General features: G+C 53.5%; 7 protein-coding genes across 7 annotated transcripts; 5 read left to right on the forward strand and 2 right to left on the reverse strand.

The window, feature by feature from the left end:
- Positions 1-206: 206 nt before the first annotated feature.
- On the forward strand, positions 207-2,138 carry SPBR_06916 (uncharacterized protein; the record flags this gene model as incomplete). Its single annotated transcript, XM_040765172.1, has 5 exons — positions 207-351; positions 443-803; positions 882-934; positions 1,019-1,309; positions 1,420-2,138. The coding sequence occupies 5 exons, from the start codon at positions 207-209 to the stop codon at positions 2,136-2,138; spliced, it is 1,569 nt and encodes a 522-aa protein (XP_040616932.1).
- Positions 2,139-6,183: 4,045 nt separating this feature from the next.
- Positions 6,184-6,960, forward strand: SPBR_07772 (uncharacterized protein; the record flags this gene model as incomplete). Its single annotated transcript, XM_040766026.1, has 1 exon — positions 6,184-6,960. One exon carries the CDS (start codon positions 6,184-6,186, stop codon positions 6,958-6,960), a length of 777 nt encoding a protein of 258 aa, XP_040616933.1.
- Positions 6,961-8,858: 1,898 nt separating this feature from the next.
- On the reverse strand, positions 8,859-9,695 carry SPBR_07732 (uncharacterized protein; the record flags this gene model as incomplete). Its single annotated transcript, XM_040765986.1, has 2 exons — positions 8,859-9,473; positions 9,540-9,695. 2 exons carry the CDS (start codon positions 9,693-9,695, stop codon positions 8,859-8,861), a joined length of 771 nt encoding a protein of 256 aa, XP_040616934.1.
- Positions 9,696-10,796: 1,101 nt separating this feature from the next.
- On the forward strand, positions 10,797-11,519 carry SPBR_07816 (orotate phosphoribosyltransferase; the record flags this gene model as incomplete). The annotated part of the gene is made up of 1 exon (XM_040766070.1): positions 10,797-11,519. The coding sequence occupies one exon, from the start codon at positions 10,797-10,799 to the stop codon at positions 11,517-11,519; it is 723 nt and encodes a 240-aa protein (XP_040616935.1).
- A 581-nt stretch (positions 11,520-12,100) lies between these two features.
- On the forward strand, positions 12,101-12,583 carry SPBR_07950 (uncharacterized protein; the record flags this gene model as incomplete). Its single annotated transcript, XM_040766203.1, has 1 exon — positions 12,101-12,583. The coding sequence occupies one exon, from the start codon at positions 12,101-12,103 to the stop codon at positions 12,581-12,583; it is 483 nt and encodes a 160-aa protein (XP_040616936.1).
- Positions 12,584-13,560: 977 nt separating this feature from the next.
- Positions 13,561-15,232, forward strand: SPBR_07050 (TFIID associated protein; the record flags this gene model as incomplete). Its single annotated transcript, XM_040765305.1, has 2 exons — positions 13,561-13,742; positions 13,828-15,232. The coding sequence occupies 2 exons, from the start codon at positions 13,561-13,563 to the stop codon at positions 15,230-15,232; spliced, it is 1,587 nt and encodes a 528-aa protein (XP_040616937.1).
- A 357-nt stretch (positions 15,233-15,589) lies between these two features.
- Positions 15,590-16,444, reverse strand: SPBR_07721 (import inner membrane translocase subunit tim-21, mitochondrial; the record flags this gene model as incomplete). The annotated part of the gene is made up of 2 exons (XM_040765975.1): positions 15,590-15,830; positions 15,894-16,444. The coding sequence occupies 2 exons, from the start codon at positions 16,442-16,444 to the stop codon at positions 15,590-15,592; spliced, it is 792 nt and encodes a 263-aa protein (XP_040616938.1).
- Between the last annotated feature and the right edge of the window lie 141 nt (positions 16,445-16,585).

Consider the following 16,585-nt stretch of genomic DNA (forward strand, 5'->3'; position numbering starts at 1 on the left):
AGCGTCGTTGAAAGCCCCGTAGAGGAAAGAGCTATAGACCCCGCATATCGGTTTAACTGCGGGGGAAGGAACAACTTCGCAGACGCGTAGCCAAAGCGCGTCTCGTACAGTCGCCATGCGCAACGTCACACCTAATTAAAAAGTAAATTCGACCACGTAAAAAGCGACGAGTTGGCGTCTCGGGGGTTAACCTCACTACACGGCGAATGATAACGGCGTACAGACGAAACGGAACAACAATCGCAGCTGCGTCGGTGGTGGCCTCGACACGGACAGCGACCGCAGCGGTGCCCATGGACTACCATGCGATCCATGGCCATGATGTGGCCAACTTCAGCACGCCATTGACTCGTGAGATGCACTATGCGCTCTTTGTCGTCCCCTGGCCCGTCAAGGTCTTGCTGTGTCCTTATTGCGAAACGAGCGGCTAATCATTCGACAGATCGAGTTTTGACCGTGTCGGCTGCCGAGGCCGAGGCCGCTCTACTAAGCCCGTCGCCGGCATCGCCAACTGCGTCTGAGACTGCACCGTCACCCTTGCGTTTCGTTGTCAGCACGGGTGTCGCAACGTTGGATGCCATCCTGGCCGGCATCGATCAGCCAACCCAGACTAGTGGAGACAAGCCACACAGCGACGAGCCAGCCAAGGGGGCCGAAGCAGATGGAGACGCCACACAACGAGAGGCGAGCCCGGATACAGCAACGACAGGAAGGAACGCAGCAGTAGGTACCGCGGGAGGCGTCCGCCGTGGTCAACTGACAGAAATATGGGGGCCACCCGGTGTGGGAAAGACAGCCTTTGGGTACGTCGAGATGTGTTTCGCTACACCACAGACTTTCTTTGTAGACACAGTCCGAGGGGGTTAACAGTGCACGTACAGGATACAACTCGCAGCAAATGCACTGCGCCAAGGTGGTAGTAGTGTCTGGATCGGTATGTCACTTTGCAGGTGGTGGAGAGAAAGTCGCACGGCCTAGGCCTGGGTTTGTGGACGGGAATCGTTTGTTAACGTACGAGCAAAAGACTGCTTCCAGAGTCTCTGCTACGACCGACTTGGCGATGTCTACGACAGCCGATGTAGCGGGGTCGACGGTGCCAAAGGCCTGGAAGATGGTTTTGTGCATTTTGTCTGCCCGAGTTTACCACACTTCATTGCGATGCTGTGTCCCCAACCACCAGCGCAACCGCCATGCATTCCAGCGGACACGACGCTGCTCGTCATCGACAGCTTGTCTGCTCTCGTCAACTCGGCACTTCCAAGGGCCGTTGAGGGGAAGGGACCACCGCTTATGGCAAATGGGAAGAAAGGTAGGCACTTGGGCGTAGCATATGCATCGGCGATTGCCTGCCACGGCCACGTGTACGAGCATAAAATATACCCCGAAATAAGAGACGAGGCTAACACCTGTCGTATGCAGCCCCCAGTCCGTACGACAAACGGGCTCAGGTTCTCCAGTGCGTGGCGGCGGCACTGGAACGGCTCGCCGAGACACGCAACATTGCCGTTGTTGTTCTCACCCAGTGTGCCAGTCGCGTACAGACGGAGCGCGGTGCCGCACTCGCCCCGGCCCTTAATGGTGTGGCTTGGGACCGCGGCATCACAACGCGCCTGGTCTTGTTTCGGGATTGGGCCTGGAAAGACAACCGGCCTGTTGGTGGGCGCTTTGCCGGGGTCCAGAAGCTCAATGGATACGAGAGCGACACGGGTATCGACAGCATAGTCGGATTTGATGTTACAGAGGTCGGCCTCGTTGAGGAACACTACACAGCCGTCCCGCCACGGTCGTCCATCTACAAACGGAAACTCGGAGAGACGGAGCTTGTCCCTCGGGGCGGTGATGACGATGACTATGGCTGGGACGACGAGGACGAGGATAACCTGCCCAGCATGCCACCACAGTGGCAGGGCAGTGAGGACATCCTCCTTGGTCATCGGCGTTACGATGATGATGAGGAAGAGGCAGATGAGGACGAATATGAGGAAGCCGACAAGGATGATGCTGGCGGTACGGAGACCGCTGCTATTGAGGGGGGCAGGCCAGAATCGAAGGACGGTACAAGCCCGCGAATACAGCTGGCCGGGACAATAAGGTCACCTCGGAGCATCGCAGACAGTGAAGACGATTCCGATTTCTAATAGAAACACGATGAGTAGGGCCCCAACAAACCTTAGGTCTCTGTCCGGACACGAAATGCCATGGCATGGTGGGAAATCAATGCAATAAGCTTCGCATATCAATGAATTGCGTGTGGAAGTCGATACATGAGGCCAGTCACAAGCTGGCAAAGCAAAAGACATGCTTCTTGAGGAGGCCACTGAATACAGTTCAGCATTTGTGTGTTTTCGTGAATAGACCTGCCGGTCGGTGATTTTGATGCGGCACGCTTACAAGGCGGTCGGCCAACTGCTCAAAACGACTTTTTGCACCCCGTAACCCTGTTCAACTTCGTCCTTCAAATCCACAAAGGATTCTCGCTCTTGGGGTTTAAAACGCCCGCCAACATAACACTTCAATAACATCCATCTCCGTGCGCAGGATATGAAATGGGATATGCGGGAGCTCGAACTCGATTTTATATCCTCTTTGTGGTCTGTTTATCTGTATCTTACCCTGTATAAGAGTGGCAGTCTAAGTCTCTTGATGAAAAAGTCATACATCGAAATTACAACACAGAGCCTCCACGGATATTATACAACATTGTTGCCGATCGAATCGTATTTATACTTTTCAATGTGATGAGCAGGTTGTTTTGGGCTTTATTGATACTCTCTATACATTGTTGCTTGTGTTTACTTTGTTGTCATATCGAGTAGTCTTGTACCAGCACTCTTGCTCCTGGTTCATATTTGTTCGTTTTCAAAAATATAAATAAAGTGTAAATTTTAGCACGGTTATTTTATATTAATAATCCAACGAAAAAACTGAAGGCACAATAAATTAGGGAACAGCACAAGACACATACAAACACACCAACAATGTCGTTGCAACAACACAATTCCGAATCTCCACCATGAACACTGCAAGATAACACATTCAAAACACACCGTATTGGAATTCCCGTACGGGTAAGCACACGTTGGCACCGCGACCCTGGCCAAGCATCACGTCCGTCAGCATTGCATGAGATTGAACGCACGGTACCTGGACGTCTATGATGTACGTAATAATACCTGCACGAAACGACCGCGCCAGACACTTGAAAGAGTTGAGTAGAAAGTTTTCTGTCCTTGGCAGGCGATTTCCCTCCCTTTCTAGGAATACCAAGAGGTGGCCAAGACGTGACCAGCGGTCTTGATTCTTACCTAGTAGTTACCAAGCTCTTGGCCACATAGCAGCGGTGCCTAACCTGGCGAACCTGGCGAGATTGTTGTGATGATCTCTTTGTATGCCTTATGTATGTTGTACTCCGTAATACGTCTGACTTCATAGCAATACGGCGTCTGGCGTATACTGGGTTGGGCACCATGCGCATGCAAATGTGTCCAACTCAAGATTCCACAAGGAGCGTTCGAATTACGACTGTCCCAAGCAAACGTCGCCACCCGATGGATGCGGCAAGTTCGGCACCTGGGCTCGCGATGCACGTGCTGAAAAGGCTGCCTAAAACAAGAGCAGGTGAACGACATAGATTGTTCGTATTGCCGCTTCCAGAGACGGTTTCCAGGGGCCTTTCGTACTACAGTACCATTTTCGTATCCAATCCGGGGAACACAGATTCGCGTACCGAGTGTACCTGCCAGCCTTGCTGTAGTACGCTCTGCTCAGCACGCCGGCTGCTTATCATGCTTCGCCGTGCAGCTGTGAATACGTATGGCAATCAATGAAGACGACTGAAAGCGCTGCCGGGGCGGTCATATTCCCTGCTCTTCCTGGAAGTCGATTAACCATGGTGGCGTAGAGCGAAGAATTTGATTTGTTTTGCGAGGCAACAATGCACTGGACGAAAAGAGAGGGAACAAAAAAACGAAAATCGTTAAAATGCTGCCAGTGAGAAGCCGTTCTCGTCCTGGTCAACGTTACAAATGAAACAAGTGGCCTTCAGCCACGATTACATAATAAGTCCATTAATGCGCGCAGCCAATCAGAGCGCCAGGGAGCTTGAAATTACGGGACATCCACAACGGGACCGGCCAGCCAACAGCCTGCGGCAAGCGTCGGTCGGTCGCACTTTCGTTTGTGTGTGTCGTACGCTATGCCAGGTACCCGTCGCTCCTCATTGGCTGGGCCGCACCTGCCCCCCAGAGAAAAAGCCACCAGCGCAGAAAAGATGTTACCGTCGGGAAAGCGCGACAGGTACGCAGAAAGTACTTCAAACGGTGCAAAAACTGGGTAATTGCACACTTTTTGTGACGGGGAATAAATGACAATCAACAGCGACCGTCAGAGTGGACAAAAGGCTCCTCCAGAGCGATAGGCAGGAGGGGACTGGTCCACCGACTCTCATTTCACCAATTTGGACGCTGTCGGAAATGAGGAGAGCAGAACCGGAAAAGGCCAGGAAAATCGACAGACGGAGAGGGAAAGAGCAAATGGCGTTCCAGAACGTGTTTGTCGGTCAGCGACAGGGGCTGCAGCATTGCGAGTCACGATAGGGAGCGAAGTAAGGTTCACTTGGCAGAAAATCAATTAAACTGAGATCTGTCCGGGGCGAGATCCATTGTTTGAAGTAAGAAACCCGGTAGCGCTCAGGACAATGTTCTCTCGGTACGGGCTACCACCATGTTTCTGATTTTCCGTTTCTTTTGGACTCCGTTTCTTTTGGCGATGTACCTCGTTTCACGTGCCGCCTGTTACTGGTTAAATTGAAGTTCACTGGTGTTTGTGCGCGGCGCAGACGGGGCGCCAATGTGACCACAGTTTTTCTACAAGTGCACACGGGACTCCGAGTTCGAGGGCTGCCAGGAAGGCGCGAACAATGCCAACGCAGTCCGTCTTCGCTGGCCGCACTTGCCACGACACACCGCACGTACTGAGCACAAACGTGGCAAACGACCAACAAAATAGGAAAGAAGCGGAAGGCACTCGGAATGAAGGAGACCAAGAAAATTCTTTTGCATTAGGCCTCGTCGTTGGACAATCCACGGCCAGCCAGGTGCCTGAAAATTAGGAAGAAAAACCACAGGCGCGACCAGAGCATGAATCTCTTTGGGCCGTTTTCGCCTCATGGACTGGGATTTCAACAATCGCACCTGCCCAAGAAAGAGATACTTTGTGGGTACTGGCCGCGGCCTGTTTGCCTCTAGAACGAGGGCCTCTCGGGCCTTTTCTTTTATTAGATGTGCTCTCAAGGGTGCTGTAAGATGCGCTTCAGGTCTGTTCAATCCTCTTTAGAACTATGCGGCAGTGGCGTAAAAACTGCGATGCACGGCCTATTTCGCCATCAGAGCACGGAGCATGGGCTCCTCATATGGTGGTACGGAGCATGTACGAAGAGGACGCGCGAGGCAAAAGTCGAGACAAGACGCTGACCCTGGCCTCTTCGTTGAAATTAAGGGAGCAAAGGACAGCACAAAGGCGAAGCCAACCAAGCGCACCAAGCATACGACCGGGGCTTCTGTTGTACCCCCAAGGTATTGGCCCCATGTCAGTCGCGGTAGCGGACCCGCTTCTTTCCTTTTCTGGCTACCTCCAGGCGACACAATCGTTATGGTCTTAGGAGGTGCGTCCCTGGTCGTTGATATTATTGTCGCGTGTGTGGGGCCTCTCATCTGGTCCCCTGCTGCGCTTTCCATTTTCATCGTTGGCACCACCGCGCCCGCTGCTGGGCCACACCTGCCAGTCCATGTTGTCCCCCTTTCTTGGGGGTGCTGCCGTGCCCTCCAAATTTTCGCTGTTGCCCATTACTCGCCCTGTTCCCCTTCCTGATCCTTCCTCGTCTTCCCTCTTTCCCTTTCCATTCGTTTTCTGCAGTTTCTGTCCCTCGCTATCGCATCCTACGTTTAGGTCCCTCACTTTTTTTTTTGCGCTTTGCTTCTTCAGAGTATTCCGTTACTCGTGCCATTCCTTTTCATCTACCCGCTTCTTTGGTTTACACCGGTCTCTCTTTTCTCACACGCGCCAGGCGAGCTCGACGTTTCGCACCGCTTCGACCACGACGACACCAAACGAACCACCCGCATCACGATCTCATTCAGTCGGTCTTCACTTCTCCACAGACTACAGACTCCATACACCAGCACAATGCTTCTCAAGACGTCGACCGCCCTGGCCATCCTGGCCGCCGCCTCGCAGGTCGTGGCCGAGCCGCAGCCGTATGCTGCCCGCAAGCTGATGTCGGTCCGCGACATGTTCGGTGTCGTTCGCCGTGACGGTGCTGATAGCTACACCCCGTCCCAGAGCTACTGTGGCATCGGCGAGACCTGCGCCCAGGCCTGCGGTGCTGGCTACGAGACGTGCTCGTCGACCGACGACGCCATCCACTGCTACGACCCCAGCAACCAGCAGGTGTGCTGCCCTGACGGTTCCGGCAACTCATGCGATGCCGGCTACTACTGCTCCGGCACCCAGAAGGGCGAGACCGTGTGCTGCCCCAACAGCCAGTCCCTGGCCGAGTGCGCCGCTGCCTACCACGTCAAGGGCCCTCTGACCCGCGAGACCGCCAAGCCCACCTCGTCGTCCGCCTCCTCGACAGTCATCTCGTCCTCGTCTGCGTCCTCGTCTTCGTCCTCGTCTTCCGTCAACTCGACGACCAGCACCGTCGTTACCAAGCCGACCGGTCACCACGGCCACCATGCCAATGGCACTGTCGTCACCTCGTACAGCACGAGCTTCACGACCACGTCGTGCTTGACCTCGGCTGCTGGCACGGCCGCCCCTACCCATGCCAACAACTTCACCACGTCGCGTGGCGGCCCGTCGCCCACGGCCTCGCAGGTCGCGACCAGCGCTGGTGGCTTCATCAAGCCCGCCGGTGCTGCCGCTGCCATCCTGGCCGCTGTCTTCACATTCCTGCTGTAAATGCAAACGACGGCATTTCCTCGACACCTCATCTCTCTATCCGTCACAGGCTGCTACGCGTTCATGAGACAAACGACTCCATTTCAACTCCCTCTAAAGAACAAACAAGCGGCCTCTCTCTCTTGTCCGGAAACAGGTCGTCGTCTTCCCCTATCTTCCCAATCCGCCAACCTTTTTTTTCTCTATTTTTTATGTGCTCTGTCGGATGTTTGCAATGCTTTGGCAGGTTCGCGTGCACGCTAGCCGCATCGCAACATATTCAATAACAAGAACACACCTTCATATCTGGCTGAGGAGTTGGCTTGGTTTTTCTTTTATTAACTGGGGGGTTCTTGCTTTTTTTCCTTCTTTGGATTTTCTTTTATTTCCTTTTTTCACTTCTCTGTCTATGATACCTCAGGGAACAAGCAGGTTCCTCCAGTTCTTTTAGTCCCGCAAGCGATATGGAAGAACTGAAGGGCGTGCTTCACCACTGTCCTAGGACAACCAACCCATTTTTTTACCCATTTAACTACTTTTTTTATATCACTGCTGCTTGCGAAGCTTCCTGTTTATTTTCAATGTACGCAAGCTAGTACGAGGCAAGCCTCGTACGATTGCTTACCCCCCGCACGCCTTGATCTACTTTCTCGTCGCACATTTTTATTTTTTTATCGATATTTTACTGGAGAAAAAGAAATGTACCGTCAGACATTGCACATAAGCTTTCATGTCCCACTGCCCTCGTGACTCTATGCTTGTGATTGATTGACACTGGGTTTATTCGTGATCGTAATGTCCCGCAAGGGGCAGAATGCCGTGGAATGAGTTGATGAAGTCACTACTTGTGATTAGTTCTCGTACTCATGTGTACTGGTAACACTAAAAACCGGCCATTGCGAAGATGTGAATTAAGAGTAAGGACTTTGCTGTTCCTATTTATTTATTTGCACCTGGTACGGGACGGCGAGATATCCTGAGAAAGAGTGCTCTATTTTTTGATGTCAATTTGTTAGAGGAGTTGCTAGAATGGCAAACTGAGACGATGCGCAAAGTGCAAAAATTCTCTTCATTGGACCTGTTGATCTGTGTTTAAAAAAACACGAGTGTTATTTCCCGTTGCACGGGCCAATACGAACACGGCGTCAACGGCAATTGTTTCGTTGCCTGTCTGGCCAGAAAGGGATAGGTTGTGTCGATTGCAGCTCATCATCCCTTTACGACCTACAGATCGGCGCATATCACGATTTGCCTCACTCCTTGTCACCCGTTTGGTTTCCCCCAAGCCAGGGATCGCATTTTTCTGCTGCACAATTGTGTAGTTAACAGGGCTGACGCTACGTCCCCTTAACAAGGCATCGCAGGAATGTGCTGTCTTGGCTTATCCTCGAACTCACAAGATATTTTACCTGGAGACGGATAGCGTGCATATTTATCTAGCCTCCCACCACCAAAGTGAGAACAAAAACATACAGAACCTGTTTCAAGCCAGCTCGCCTGAATCAGAAACGCTTTTACCCGGTTTCCCGGTTTGGCCTTTTCGCAGTGAGTTGGGCTGTGTTGTCGTCATGTGGTACGTTCTTTTGTTTCGTTTCGTACCTAGATGTACAAGATAGCACGCCTGCGTCTTGACAAAATCAGGAAAATACACGAGACAAGTGGTTCCTAATCAATACCAAACTTTGAAAACAATAGAAGGTGTTATGTGAATTGCTTTCTGGCTGGGTGACCATAAATTGTAGGCCCGCTGGTAGTAAAAAAAAAATAAGAAATGAAAGCAAATACTCGTCCGAATCGTGCAGCTAATCAAGTAAACAAAACAAAACAACCGAGCGCTCAGCAAATGCTATATGCTATTGCGATGTCGGGCGGTCCATAAATCCCGTACCATGGGCATCTCCTATCCACCCTCTTCCAGCTTACGCATTGTAGTCGGGCGGGTTGTCCATCATCTCGTCGGGATGAGGACGGCGCGCTGGCATCGGCTGGTGCTGGCGACGGAGCCGCTCTAGAGTGGCCGCCTCCTGCTGTTGAGACGTATGTTGCTGCGGCTGCTGCCTCTGCTGTTGTCGCATCGCCCACAGCTGCTGCTGATATCCGACGTAACCAGCTCGCTTATAGCTCAGCACCTCATACACTGCCTTGGCAATCTCCAGCGGCCGCTTGCGCCAGTCACGCTCGCCCCAGACTTTACGCAGCAGACTGTCTGCAATGGCCGTGGCCAGGAACCGCACGGCGTGGTCCTCGGGCGTCCACGTCGTCTTGTCCGGGTGGTACGCCAGGAAAATGACCGACTGGTTGTTGATGGCGTCCTTGGCCCGCTGTGCTGTCGCCGCCTTGTCGGGCTCGGGGTCGCTGGGAGCCTTGTCAGGGATCTCAACGGCATTGCCCGACTCGTCGTAGAGCGCCGTAAAATACTGAGGGTCCAAATAGTCGCGGCAGTACTCCTCCCAGTCACCCTCGAGGAACGCAAGCCACTCGCGGAATTGCGAAGCATCCTTGAACGGAAGCAGCTCGAGAATGAGGCGTTCGTGCTGGGCAGAAAGGCGGAGGCTCCCGGGGCTGCTGGGACCGGCATTCGGTGTGCCAGATGCACTTACGGGTGTATGCACATTGAGTGAGCTGGACGAAGCCGACGCAAAGCCAAATCCGCCAAGCAACGGAGTCGTGACTGGAGGTGAGGTAGGGCGCACGGGCAACGGTGGCGGTCCGTTGTTGCTACCAGAGGGGCCAGTTTTCTCGTTGGAGGAGACCATTGTAGAGACAATGCAAAGAGATCAAAATCAAAGCTGATAAAGCAGGGCCGGTGTAAACACAGGAGCGACAGCGCGGTGACAAGCTAGCGGTGGCCGCACCTCACTTACACGGTCGGTTGGCGGCCATAGCTTCGCTCTTAACCTTTGTTAAGCTGTTGCCTATATGCGTGTAACGGGATCCTGACAGGAGGCTGTGCAGACATAAGCATTGGAGGACTACGTATGTCAATACTGACTTGCTACTGGAATATGTAATCGTTGTACCGAGGTAACATTGCTAGTAGCGGGATTATTATGCAGTTGTTGAATATTCTGGCCTAAAACCCCGCTTCCTGTACGGCCAAATATCTGCCCGGTCTGCACCTGCAAGGTTTTCGGGCAACGGAAGGCGCGTTGCTCTTTTTATGTCCGGCGTAGGCATCAATGTAAATCTGGTGTATCTGTTGTTAAAAAAATTGTAATGGCGTACGGGGCTATTTATATAAAATGTATTGCTATTTTTATCCCAAAGAAGATGTTTAATTGGAGTCTCTCATGAGGTCGCTTGAGCTTTGTCGTGAACGACGATCGTTGTGTTTGCCAGTAACAGTCTTCTCGGGGAGTAACACGTGACGGGGTACTTCAGTCATCACCAACAGTACATCAGGTTAGAAGTACCTCTCAAGCAGGTCGCCTAATATCTGCTAGACTCATCCCCTCACCAAAATTCTTTGTTGGCTGCGACTGTGCCAGAAAGAATCGAGTGAATTATGATGAACGAGTCTATATGAAGCTAGGTGGAACCAATCGGTCCAGGTCAGGGCTAAGACTATGGATCCTAGGTCACATGACCACGATCCAACAGACTCTCAGGCAAACGTAAACAAAAAAAGAGGCGCGCCGCGTTTTCGACATGGTCACGAGAAAAGCGGACCCGCTAGTCCTTAATAGGACGACGTTTTTGGTCACATGATCATAGGTTTTTGTTGAACGATTATGGTCATGGAAAGAAGTAAGGCAAAATTGTGGATTCAGCCTTTTGAGTCTACAAGAGAAACAACCAACCTAGACTCTCGACCACCCGGTCTCCAAGCGACTCCTCGTTCGACCAACCTGCCCACCATGTCTGAGCTTGCTCCCTACAAGGCCGAGTTCCTGCGCGCGTCCATAAACGGCGGCCCGCTGTCGTTTGGCTCGTTCACGCTCAAGTCGGGTCGCCAGTCGCCGTACTTCTTCAACGCCGGCTCCTTCTACCGCGCCGACCTGCTCTCGGCCATTGCAACGGCCTTTGGTGAGACCATTGCCGCTGCCGACAAGGAGGGCGTCTTTAGCACCAACACGGAGAGCAAAGACACCTCCAAGCCCGCCTTTGACGTCGTCTTCGGTCCGGCATACAAGGGCATCCCGCTGGCCACGGCCGCCGTCGGTGCGCTGGCCGCCCTCGACAAGGAGCGCTACGGCAGCATTGGCTACGCCTTTGACCGCAAAGAGGCCAAGGACCACGGCGAGGGCGGCAACTTCGTCGGTGCGCCGCTGGCCGGCAAGCGCGTGGTGATTGTCGACGATGTGATTACGGCGGGCACCGCCAAGCGCGAGGCTGTGGCCAAGATCCGGGCCGCGGGCGGCCACGTCGTGGCCATTGTGGTGGCGCTGGACCGCATGGAGACGCTGCCGGACGCGCCAACCAAGGAGAGCGCGCTGGGTGCGCTGCGCCGCGAGTTTGGCCTCCCGATCCTGGCCATCCTGACGCTGGACGACATCATTGCCGGCATGCGGGCGTTTGCCACGGCGGACGACCTGGCGCGCACCGAGGCGTACCGGGCGCAGTACAAGGCGGAGGACTAGAGGGATGAGACCAGGGGAGCTGGGAAATACCCATGCAACTGTATTTAGTCGGCGCGTTGATGAGGTAAAGGACAACGGAGGCGTTAGGGTTAGGGTTAAAGAAATAGAAAAGAAGGAGATAGAGAAGGCCGTTGTGGCGGGTCTCTTCGGCTCCTTTTGGGCGGTATTCATAAGGATGTAACCTCGCATTTGGCTCCGGAGTTCTGTTTTGTATCGTTAGATGTTTGCTCATCGTTCGTCGTCCGTTATTATTTTATTCATTGGCATATATCATCAAGCGTGTTCTGCTTTCCTTTAGATCGCATAGTACTGTGTTTGTTAGATCAATGCCTCCCCAGAGCGAGTCCGTCTAGAAATAAAAACTCACCATGTCAAACCAGCCGCCGCCGCCAAACTGTGCCTTACTTGGACCGTTGTTCTTAAAGCCCAGTCTCGTATAGTAGTCGACGAGATGGTCCTGGCAGATCAAGGCAACGCGGTCCACCTTGTGCGCCCCATCCGACGCTGACAGAGCGGCCATGCGCTCGAGATACGCCTTCATCAGCTTCGTGCCCAACCCCTTGCCTTGCAGCGACGGCACAATGCCCAACGAGTGCACGGCAACGGTGCGTCCAGTCGGCTGGTGGCCAAGCGGAGAAGCTATGGGGGTGCCGGCGGCCACACCAGCCCGCCAGTCCTTGGGCACGCCCATGCTGGCATCCGACAACAGCAATGTGGAGCACCGAGTGGCAATTACGTGGCCAACTAGGACACCGCACGGCGGCGCAGATGAGGGCGAGGACGTCCCGGGCAGCAGCGTCTCTGAGTCAGCCGTGTGCACGAACAGGCCGAGGCTTGTCTCAGGGCACACGGTCAGACGGTACGAGAACTTGTCGGGCGTGGCGCGGTGGTCTGGATTGGTGAAGCAGGCGTTCTCGACGACGACGCAGGCATCGCGGTCGGCCACGGTGAGAGGCCGGATGGTGACGGCGCCGGGGGCCGTGAGGTCGATGGAGGTCATGGCGAAGAATGGCAGGGTGGTGCTTTCCGATGTCTCGTCTGAAGTAGAGCCTGCGCCAGTTTGAAGACAATGGCTGTCGAGACCGACGGGCTTGATATATCCAGGAAAAAAGATATCCACGAAAAGCAAACGTAAGAAGAAGCAGTAGAACAAACTTGATGGAGAGTAGTGCGAAGGAGGACGTACGACACAGAAGACGCAATGTTACTGTGTTCGAAGTCAAAGTATTCAATTTCATACGATGTATGCCGATTGAATTGTCAAATGGCTGTTGGCGGACGCTGCGAATAATAGGTGGGTTTCCTTTTGTGGAGTTAGTCAACTGTACGACGTACTACTGTTGCTCTCCCCGCTCTACCTGCATTACACAGACTGGTCTGACTAACTGGAACAGTACCTTAAATTCGCGCCTGTTTTCATCTCACGAAATGACAACACAGTGTCACGAACTTGATATTTTTGGATCAGCATCTTTATCCCCCGTGCGCCTGGCCCACTATCTATGTGAAACCTGGTATCCATAGCACCTTCCCCTCTCACTCACTGGCCCCTGCAACACGCCTACCGCATTCGGTTTTGAGCGCATTCGTCGCGTCACGGGACGCTCATTCGAATTATCTGTTGTGAGAACGACAAACTCATATCGCATCGCATCGCACGATCCCACCTTCATCAAACCGCCGCAAGTCCCACGGCCAACGCTTGCCGCAGGCGAGCCATTGCGATTTTATTCCTTTTCAAGGTTTGTTGCCCTCCTGTCTCTCGACGACTTTCGTTCCTTACTTTCTCACGCACGACATGTGTTGAGATGTAATGCGAGCCTGCAACTGGTTGCCCTGTCACTACTCATCGCGACACTGTACAAAGATACGACGATAAGCTTATAGTCGTTGAAATGTGACAGTTTATGTATTCTACTGGATCATTGCACCAACCTGTCAACTTCGCCCAGCCTCACTTCATCGCTTAGTCTCATGATCAATCACTATTCTAACTGATCTACAGTATCTTTATTTTACTCTGTCATTATTAGACGACACAATGGGCGACAATGCCAGTGCGGCTGTGGCCGAACCCGAGCCCATGGCCGATGTCATAGAAGCGAAAGAGGACTCCCGACCTGCTGAGCCTGTCGAGCCTGTCGAGCCTGTCGAGCCTGTCGAGCCTGTCGAGCCTGTCGAGCCTGCTGCGTCTACTCTGCCGACGAAACCCTTCTCATGGCTGTACGCGAACCTGTTGCGTTCTCCATTGAGACGCGCTCGCATCCATTGTATGGAACATTCCATCGACTAACATCATCGTGTGCAGTGATCCCCACCCGGTTTTTGTTATCCTTATTGTGGGCGCCGAGGAAAAGCCCTTTGGCATCCAAAAGGACTTTCTTTGCGCAAAAAGCCGTTACTTTCAAGATTATTTTTACAAAAGCACGCCCAACGGCACGGCAGCGAATGTAAGCGATAACGGTACGGTCGACAAGGAGGTCGAAAATGTTATCCGAATGAATGACATCTCAGTCGAAGCGTTTTCCTACGCGCAACACTTTATGTACACGGGCAACGTCGTTCCGGAGCAGGCCGCTGTCATCAGCTCTCATTTCAGCACCGGCAAGGAAGAGCCCGGGATCCCCAGCTACGACCTTCTCGTTAGCATTTGGAAGCTCGGCCACCGCCTGGGCATCGACGGCCTTTGCGAGCGTTCGCTTGAAGCCATGGCCGAGACCAAGCGCCTGACACAGTCGATCCCCGCCACAAACATTCTTGTGCAGGTCTGGAAAGACACACCGGACGGCTCGTCCATCCGCCATCTGCTGCTGTCATGGGCCGCCGAGTACCTGCGGTCGAGCGAAAGCGGCCGTTCCGAGTTTGCCAGAGCTCTTCCCCAAGAGCTGCTCAGCGAGCTTGTTGTGGCCATGAGCAGTTCGTACGGGGACTTCTGGGGTCTTCCCAGCGATACGAACGGCGACGACGACGTTGCCAGCGCCGCAGCCTCCACGCGCTCCGCCGAAAACGGCCACGTCAATAGCAAGCACTATCTCGAGGACGACTACGACGACAGCACACAGGATGGTGGCGACCCTGGTGCCAACGGCAACAGCAGCATCCACTATCGTGGCTCGCCCCCGGCATCCAAACGCGCGCGTTATTTTGACTCGTTTCCCGTGGGCAGAGCATCGTCTGTCATGAACCCGGCGACGCCAAACTTGCCTGCTTCGCCGGCGAACATTGCGCCCGGCTCTACAGGGAGGAAAGCTATCAGAACCGCGCTGCCCACCGGTGGTGGCGGAACACCGCGCGCTATTCCAAAGAAGCGGAGCATCAACGTGGACGTTAATTCATTCACCGAGGCCCAGAAACTCGAATTTTGCGCCGACCTCGTGACACGTATGCTCTCCGGGCCGGGGTTCTGGACGCGGCTCGTGGGCCCGTTCAAGGAGCCCGTTGACCCCACGTCGGAAGGCATACCAGATTATTTCACCAAGGTCAAGCGGCCCATGGACCTCGGCACGATCAAGAACAACCTCGACAACCACCGATACAAGGCGCCAGAGGAATTTTTGGCTGACATGCGGCAGATATTTTCCAACGTATACTCGTACTGGACAAAGGACGACCCAATTTGGACAACCTGTGAACGATTGGAAAAAACATTTGAAGAAAAATACTCTCAAATGAGCAAATGGCTTGTGAAGCGGGAAGACGAAGTCCTTGCATAGACGTCAGAAATGCGCGCCTCCGAAGTGTGTTTTTCGATTTTTATTTTATTTTTTTTTGTGTTCGTACAATTACGGGTTGGAACGGATTCGGTCTTATTATTAATGTTGGGCGGTTTGCAACGGGACGGTACTATACCAAAGAACTAATAATGGTGTTGTTCAGTTTGTGTCATTAGTTTATGTAGAATACATTATGCAACAGATATCGCTGGAGGCAAATGCCCAATGCATGATCTTGAGGTGTGTCCTCCTCTCAACATGTTTATGGCACCTGGATGCAACCACCGACATGTCATCCGGCCATCTCGTTTCTCCTCATACTCGTGGCATCGCCTCGTTTTTCTTCAGTGTCTGCGTTCATGACCATTTTATACCAAAGAGCGTTCCTCTCTTGTCTCCAGGAGCGTCGCCGCCCGACTTCTCCAGGTAGATCCGGTCATGCCCTGGCACGTCCACATAGAAGTACTTATACGAGAAATCACTCTGACCACGCCGTCGTGTCAGGTGCAGGTATGCTTGGCCGTTTGCGCGAGGGCCGTCGAGGTGGAAGTTCATCACAAAGTGCTCAGTGCCCTGTGCATCAGTCCGTTCAGTGGAGCTAGATATATCTCATGTTAGAAAATCCAATTTGAACACAGTTGTATAGCCGGCATAAACATACGCAATTGGCCGTGCTCTCCGCCATTTGTTCGACGTCTCCTCGCCGTGGGCTGTAATCTTGCGACCGTCGCCCAGCAGGTCCGTAACCCGGTGGTCGGATCGGATCCGGTCGACCGCCCGGTTGAAGTTTGACACCTTGCTGCTCGGTGAGAACACTTCGGTGTACAAGAAGTAGCAAACGCCGCCTGTTAACACAACGCCCACAATCACCATGCCAAGGTTAAAGGTCTGCTGAGCGGCACGGGCCGTTTTCTCGCGGCCAGAAAGCTCCGTCCAAGGAACACCGCCGTCATCGTTGAAGGGCGTGACAGAGCGGCGGCGGGCCGAAGCCGAGGATGAAGACGACGAAGAGGATGAGGAGGTGCTCTGGTGTTGTGTGGCGTAGTTGTGGGCGAGTATGCGCCGCTTCGTGAGTGCTGTCGAAGTGGTGCGCGGAGGGAACGAGGCTGCCATACGACAGCAGCTCCGTGATGCGCCGGGTGCAGCCGACGACGGCCAAATGGCCGCTGTTGATGACTGGCTGGCAAGTGAGCGGACGTGTGTTATTCTCATTTTGGTTGTGGCAGACGTGTTGCTGGCTGCCTGAGCACGATCGTCGTCGTCGTTGGGCGGGGGAAGAAGGCTGGCGGACACTGTCGAGAAGGCTATTGCAAGGCGCACCTTCCCGCCGAAGTAGCTAATACGTCTTTGCGC

The sequence above is a fragment of the Sporothrix brasiliensis genome (genome assembly GCF_000820605.1).
Source record: "Sporothrix brasiliensis 5110 chromosome Unknown Cont20, whole genome shotgun sequence".
In the NCBI taxonomy this organism is placed as follows: Eukaryota; Fungi; Ascomycota; class Sordariomycetes; order Ophiostomatales; family Ophiostomataceae; genus Sporothrix; species Sporothrix brasiliensis.